Raw genomic sequence first — 7896 nt, 5'->3', positions numbered from 1 at the left:
GATGCTTATTTCATTCAACCAGCCATTTCAAATGTTAAGCAAGTTTTCTGAGAAATTCAGTTTTTTAAAACAAATAAATAAAATGATTCTGAAAGATACATTGAGGGAATATTGCAAATATCTCTGGAGTTCTGTTATGTGTCCAATGGACCCCTGCTCAAGTCAGGTGGAGACAGCTCTGGATCATCAGGAGAAGAATCAGCTCAGAATTCCAAACTCGCATCAAAATCTCAGAAGAAATATATGACCCAAGCTACTAACTTCTACAAATTTCTCCTTGCTAAGTACTTCTTGCTGTTCAGCTCAGGCTTCATGACAATTATATAACATTTAGGAAAAAAGATACAGCCCAATAATCCAGCACTAGAGGCTAAGATGGAGAAGATCTCCACAGCCACCATGTACTTTCCCTTTGTGCTCAGGTAAGTTGGCACAAAAGAGACCCACACACTGCAAAACACCAACATGCTGAAAGTGATGAACTTGGCTTCATTAAAAGTACTGGGCAAAGACCTAGCAAGAAAAGCCACAGCAAAGCTGACAAGAGCCAGAAATCCCAGGTACCCAAGGACAGAATAAAACATAGGGACAGACCCTTCATCACATTCAACCACAATTTCTTTAGCCAAAGTGTCCATGTCCAAATGGGGGAATGGAGGAGAAGTAAGGAGCCACACAGTACAAAGAGCTCCTTGAATGGCGGTGCAGGAGAAAACAATAGAGGCTGCCAGTCTTTTCCCCACCCAGTTCCTCATCCTGGATCCTGGTTTTGTGGCCATGAATGCCAAAATCACTGTGATGGTTTTTGCTAACACACATGAAACAGCCACGGTGAAGATGATGCCAAAAGCTGTTTGCCTTAGGAGGCAGGTCAAAGTCTGAGGCCTTCCAAAGAACAGCAAAGAACAGAGGAAGCAAAGCAAGAGGGCGATGAGCAGAGTAAACGTGAGGCCACGATTGTTGGCTTTGACAATGGGAGTTTTCTGGTATTTAATGAATATTGATAGCATAAAAGTTGTGATTACAGAAAATGAAAATGCCATGAAAGCTAAAGTGATGCTCAGATTTTCATCATAAGACAGAAAGTGTAACATCTTGGGGAGACATCCATCTTGGTCTCCATTTGGATACTGATCTTCTGGGCAGTTTATACATTTGTCCATCTCTAGAGGGGGGGAAAGTATGATCACAACTCAATTCAATGAAACTAGCATATAGGCAAATGTCTGAATGAGAAGGAATCCTGGAAAAGAAATGTTCACAATCTTGCAGAAACAGCATTCCACATGTGCATGTGGTGTTAGCCCTATAAAATTACAATGAACATATACAAAGTTCAACATTGCAAACTTAATTATTCAAATCCACAAAAACTTAACTGAGCCATTGGAGGTGAAGAGGAAATCATGCTCACATGACAACAGGGTTGATACTTGCCTTTTGGATTAGAAATCTTCCCTTCTGCACATGCATCACAATTGTAGCAACAGAATGGCTCCCCCTCCTTTTTTCTCACGAACCCTGGATGACACATGTTATTACACACAGAAGAAGGTGGTATCTATTCAGAAATGCAATTAAAGAAAAGGGTAGTATATTTGAGAGTGTGGATCAATTAGATCTGTGTTATCAAAATTATAAAGCAAATAGGGGTGTTTTGATTGAGATTTTCACATGCCCAAATTAAAGGTGTATTGAGTTGGATCACGAACTCTCTATTGACCTGAGTCCTTCTGGTGCTAGGGTGCCAAAAGTTGCCACCCTTTTTAAGCAAGTGCTGCATTTTTCCTGCATGGGTATATTTTACATTTGGTTTTACCACCACCGTTATCTCCTTGCAGGAGGAACACAGGAAGGAAGTATAGGAAACTGCCTTCTACTTTGATCCTATTATCTCAATATTGTCTTCTGCATGCATGCATGCAGAACAGATGCATTACCAATGTGTTATGACTCTTCTGCAGGGAGAGATTTATTCCAGCAAGAAGAGGCTATATTCCCAAAACTCCATGAGGTAGGCAGAAACCCAGTCGTCTCAATGATTCTTGGAATAAAAGGGTTTTAACTGGGCCATGACATTTCCCCCACCCAACACTTTAATGGGGATCAATAATCTCTTTTGACCACCACCACCCTTCCCATATGGGATTCAGTGAAGCAATATCTCCCTTTCATGGAGAACAGGCTGTATCTGCAAAACACAAATACGTGATTAATCTTTTAGCTGGTGCACAGCTGTTGTATATAGTGATCTCCATCAATCAGTCACATGGAAAGTAATGGCATCAGAGGCTGGGGGTGGCTTGGAAGCAAAACAAGTTCAGCCTTTCTGGGTCAAGATATCTGCTCCTACAATGCACAATGCACAAAGAATCACTATGATGGCTCCATTGATGCCCCACAAAAGTCTAGTGCGTTATATGACAAGGGACAAATTAAACATGAACTATTCCATATATTTCCACAGCTATCTCTTGCTTTGACACTTCATAACTATTTCAATGCAGTTTTCATCTTTAATAAAATTTATAAATGACTATCTTAAAGAAAATATATTTTGATTTTTGATTTTAAAGAATAAATGCATTTGCTCAAGATTTTTAACGCAGTTCCTTGAGCTGTTTAACACTGCAGATTAATCAAAAACACCACAGAACAAACAAACAAACAAACAGAGGTGCTCTGGACTGATACAGATTCTCCCCCTGCCACATGGATACTCAGAACACCTATGACCTCTATTACAATTTTTACAATATTTAACTTAATTGCATTCAAACCATTAACATCATTTACAGTTGGGCACAAATAATCTTCTCATATGGGAAGAACGGTCCCTAGAACGGGCAGTTCCAAACTTGATTCCAGATCCTACATAATTTGACAAAAATGACATAATATTTTGCAAAATAATTCTTTCTTGCATACCAATAGTTCACAACTTTAGCTGTGCTCAGTGTTGACTGCTGGTGCTATATACACTCCACAGAGATCTACCTTAAAATTTAAAAGGTAGCTAAAAATCGATTGGGTGAAAGTACTTTGAGTGAAGGTGGCAATGTGTTCTAAAGTGGACATTTTTCATCTGTATGTATGAAATACTATTTTCAAATATATTTGTAAAGCATCTTAAAGCCCTAAATGATTGGATATAAATCTTGCAAATAAATAGATGAATAAATACATTGAGGATACCTACTAGAATATTCACTGATATTTTGTACCTGAAACCAAAATTCAGGCCCTACCTGCTTAAACACTTTGTGCCATGTGATGATCTCTTCATTAATGGTGAACTGTCTGCCTCCCCATGGATCCATCCTCCCTACTTTCACCTTCATGAAAGATCGATTTGGGAAAGTAACCCAGTTTATAATATCAAATCCAATTTCTAATTCACCTTTCTCATTCAGAGACACCTGGTCACCAATGCTGTTATTAAAAGAGATTCTCCTCAAGAAGTGATGAAGCTAAATTTGAAGATGTAAAATCAGTTTAAGAAAAATAGAGGAAGGACAATAAGATTTTTTTACTCCATCATTCTTTGTTGGTTTGTTTCAATCATAACTATATTACACCTTTCCTTCCATCATGCTCTACAAGACTATTTAAAAACAATATAAAGGCAATAGTTACAATTAAAAGTATATGCCAATGAGAAGATTCAGTTCTTTTGTCAAAAGCAACCAATAAAGATGAATGGCAAAAAAAAAATAAGAATAAGATGAAAAGAGAAGCTTTAGTTCAGACCCTGACTCATTGTTTTGCAATGTAGCTGATTTGACTCAGGAAATGGGGGCATCTGCTTCATTTTGCCTTCCTCCATTCAATTCTGGGAAATCAAAAAATATATAGAATTTTTTTAACAAATAAAAAGATGGAATTTGAAGGTATAATAGTTGGAAAACCTGCCAAATTACTGGTGATTTTAATGTATATTTTGAAGCACCATTCAAAGTATTTGTTTTGATGTCTAAAGTCCTAAACAGCTTTGGCCCTGTATACCTGAAGGAGCGTCTCCACCCTCATTGTTCACCCAGACATGGAGGTCCACCTCCGAAGCCTTCTGGTAGTTCCCTCATTACCAGAAGTGAAATTACAAGGAACAAGGCAGAATGATTTCTTGGTAGTCACACCCACCCTATGGAACACCCTCCTGTCAGATGTCAAAGAGTTTAAAAACCACATAAGTTGATGTAGACCATCTGAAGGAAGCTCTGTTTTGAGAAGCTTTTAATGGTTGATGTGCAGTATTCAGTATTCTTGTTGGAAGATGCCCAGAGCTGCTGGGGTAACCCAGTCAGAAGGGTGGGGTATAAGTGGTTGTGGTGGTGGTTGTGGTGATAATGGTGCATAGCCAGCCTATCCTATTTCCAGAAATGAACAAAATGAGAATCTGCTGCTCTACCACCACCACCACCAAAGCCTAGCTTACTGGAGTCACTGCCCCATCAGATTCCACCACCTGAGGGAGCTTCTTCAGTCCACTCTATGGGCAGGCCGGCCTTGGTATTACCCATTTTCTCATGATTAAGGCAAAATGAGCACGTAGCTCCCAACCCCATTGCCCACCAAAGCCTTACTTCCTGGGGTCTTGCAGCAGTGATAAAAGTGGGTATGGTGCCTGCAGGGCTGCTGCCCCATATGATTAAACCACCTGAGTTGGCTGCTTCAGCCCAGCCACATACTGGTATTACAGCTCTTCTCATGACTGTCAAAATGCTTTCCTTAATTAAAAATTACCTGCCATGGTTGTGAGTTTGAAAGTGCTGCCACTGCTTTGTGCTTCAGATTCAATGCATACATTGAATGTAAAGCATGGGCTAACACATAGGCAGCGTTGTATATACTGTAGCTTTGGGGAGACAGGTTCATCTCAAAAAATGGTCCTGGGAGGCTTTCCAGCTTTTCCTGACCTGTGCAAGTTCCATTGCTCTCTACAGACTCCTGGGAATCAGAAAGTAAGCAGTCAAAGGCCTGCTGCCAGAAGTCCTTAATAAAACTGTCTCCACTGAATGAGTAAGGATTTAATGGCTGAAGGAAATGTTGAAATTCCTCTACTTGATTGGTGTGGACAGCAAAAGACAGGGCTCCATGAAAGACTTCTATACTCCATTTTTTGTTAAACTGTACTGCTGGGAAGTCCCATTCAGCTGTCAAGATCCATACTCTTCCTAGAGATGTCTCTACCATATTTACTGTTTGTATTTGATAAAGCAAGAATATCAAATGAAGTATAGATAAAGTTTCTGCAAATACAACAATTGCTTTTGCTTTGTGGTTTTTAACAAAGCAGGCCATATCTCCTTTTGTATGGTACTCATTAAGTAATTTAGAAAACTCTGTCAGGGATGGCATTCTGTCAGTATAAGCCAAACAGATGCCATTCTGGGAAAGCTTTGGAACCAAAGTCTGCACAAAATTCTCTCCTTTATCATTCCCCGATGTAACGATGCCAACCCATGTCCACTGGAAATGCAGAAGTAATTGGACAACCAAATGGTACTGATTCTCTTCATTGGGAACCACACGGTAGATGAAAGGGAACTGGGTTTTCATACTCTGTGAAGGGCCAAATAAGAAATAAGAGACCTACAAGAAAATAAAATAAAAAATATATTGCTGAAAACAATGTGTGCTTTCTGAGAGGGTGCTTTCTGGAGAAATATTATTATTTTTCCCTCCCACAATAATTTCTCTCATTTTTTTAGGGTTTGGAACTGGTTTGTCCACATTCTTTCATTATGGCTATTAATAGTAGATTTTCCATCTCGCAGTGTTGGGAACCTGAAAGTGGTTCTGGGTCAAAGGTTGGACATAAAACTCTACAGTAGCTCATCTTTCAAGCAGTCATCAATTATTTTTCTTAAGGGCAGAAATGTCTGTCTAGATTCTAGGATGTGAAAAGCAGAAATGCTAAGAACACCTTTCTTGAGCTAAGGCAATACAGTGTTACCTCGGGTTACAAACAACTTGGGTTACAAACACTTCGGGTTACAGACTCCGCTAACGCAGAAGTAGTACCTCGGGTTAAGAACTTTACCCCAGGATGAGAACAGAAATTGCGCTCTGGCAGCATGGCGGCAGCAGGAGGCCTTATTAGCTAAAGTGGTACCTCAGATTAAGAACGGTTTCAGGTTAAGAATGGACCTCCGGAACAAATTAAGTTTGTAACCAGAGGTACCACTGTATACCACTATGAAGTAGATACAGGATTTGTGACTCCTTGTGGGTAGCAGCATTGGACAAACATTTATTGACTGGTATTCTTACCTACTCTTTCAATATGCTTGTCTAGCTCAGCATTGATTAAGAGGTTACTGGTTATGGTGGAACCCAGGTAGGCAAAATTGTTTACCACACTATGTGTGTGGTACTTGTGTATTCCAAGTATCATTAGGCAAGATCAGGGATCAGCAAACTTAGCACGCCTTGGGCTGGTGTCTCCACCGCCGATCGTGCAGCAGGCCAGAGGGTGGGGAAGCATGCCCATATGTGCGCACACACACTATTTCTGGTGCACTTCTGGGTTGGAGGAGCACCGGAAATAGATTGTGCGCAGGTGCATGGGCCCCCTCCAACCCGGATGTGCACCGGAAATAATGCTTGTGCATGTGCACAAGCTATTTCCAGTGTTCTCCGACCCAGAAGTGGGCAGCCACTCCATGCAGCGGCGGGCCAGTATGAGCAGGCAGTGGCAGTGGGCTGGATAAATGAGTCCCTCAAGCCTTATCCGGCCCACAGGCCTTAGTTTGGACACCTCTGAGCAAGATATACCTCCATGAGTCTTCCCCCCACCACTCCATTTTCCCTCACAAGCTTCTCTGTTCCTCGCATACACACCTGAGGAATCTTATAGGTGCTTAAGATGGTAGCCATGCAAAGGGAGGTTTCAGAGTCAATTCCCCCAATGACAGCTATCAGATTCTTCTTTGTATCACACTTGTAGTTGGGTACCATTTCTTTCACTTTAAATAGAAGGTTCAGTGTAGTCTGGTAGGTCGTCTTTTCATTGAAGTAGCTGTTTTCATCATGATTGCTTTTTATGAGAGTAGTGACTGAAAATGCATGCCATCTTTCGCAACGAAGAAGATTGCTGTGATTTTAGATAATTACAGGGTTCAGAATTAGGTGCCCAAGGCATTCTGCTCATAGAGAACAGAACAACTGAAGAAAACGTATTTATTACCTGTGATCTCATAATTTGCATTCATTGTGTCAGCTGTAACACTTGGACTTAGTGTGATATTGTGAAAGAAATTGTATCCAGAAGAATTACTTCTGGGGATAAATTTGTAAAGCAGGGATAGGAAACTTGTAGTTCTGTAGATGTTATTAGACCCTCATTCCTTTTATCCCCAGAAAGTGTGGTCAATGGTGAAGGATGATGGGAGTTGTAGTCCAGTAATATTGGGAGGGCCACAGGTTCCTCATCCCTGCCATTGAGGTGGTGGGTGTGATTAGGGTAGAGATCCCAATACAGGCCTAGGCTTGTTTACTGTGTTCTACACTGGGGGGGGGGGGGGGCTGGTAATAGAAATTCAGAAATTTCTTCTGACAATGTGAATTATGTTAGGGTTTTCATGATGACTTCATATATCCAGCCTTATAATTTATGGTTTATATCATCATTCCTCACCAGGACGTGATTACTCCTGTGAAGAGGCAGCACTCTCAGGTTTCTTTGGTACTGCTGTCACAGTGAGATTGTTAACATTATATGTGATTGTAGAGGAAGCTCCCATTGAAGGCATTGTCAAGTTTGCAATTATGATGCTAATTCTCAATAGTAACACAGTTTAGAAAGGAACTGTTACACAAGATAATGTCAAATGTGAAAAGAAGACGGAGGACTCTCAGATGACCCAAGGAATGCATGACCAGTTGTAACCTAAA

General features: G+C 40.6%; 1 protein-coding gene across 1 annotated transcript; it reads right to left on the bottom strand.

Annotated features, from left to right (window-relative positions):
• Positions 1-263: 263 nt before the first annotated feature.
• LOC117057663 (vomeronasal type-2 receptor 26-like) lies at positions 264-6960 on the bottom strand. The gene is made up of 5 exons (XM_033168501.1): positions 6844-6960; positions 4744-5592; positions 3249-3470; positions 1438-1561; positions 264-1165 (listed from the first exon to the last, which is right to left on the bottom strand). The coding sequence occupies exons 1-5, from the start codon at positions 6958-6960 to the stop codon at positions 264-266; spliced, it is 2214 nt and encodes a 737-aa protein (XP_033024392.1).
• Positions 6961-7896: the final 936 nt, after the last annotated feature.

Source organism: Lacerta agilis, chromosome 14 (assembly GCF_009819535.1).
Source record: "Lacerta agilis isolate rLacAgi1 chromosome 14, rLacAgi1.pri, whole genome shotgun sequence".
NCBI lineage: Eukaryota > Metazoa > Chordata > Lepidosauria > Squamata > Lacertidae > Lacerta > Lacerta agilis.
Note: the sequence above shows the minus strand (reverse complement) of the source record. Positions and strands in the feature narration are given on the sequence as shown.

Bases quoted from the DNA above. Each gene is read 5' to 3' on its own strand.
- LOC117057663 (XM_033168501.1), bottom strand. From the start codon at position 6,960: ATGGTACCCAACTACAAGTGTGATACAAAGAAGAATCTGATAGCTGTC. The intron at 1,562-3,248 runs GTAGGGCCTGAA...ATTTCTGAATAG, and splicing joins GGCACAAAGTGTTTAAGCAG to ATACCACCTTCTTCTGTGTG. The intron at 1,166-1,437 runs GCAAGTATCAAC...CCCCCCCTCTAG, and splicing joins GAAGATTTCTAATCCAAAAG to AGATGGACAAATGTATAAAC.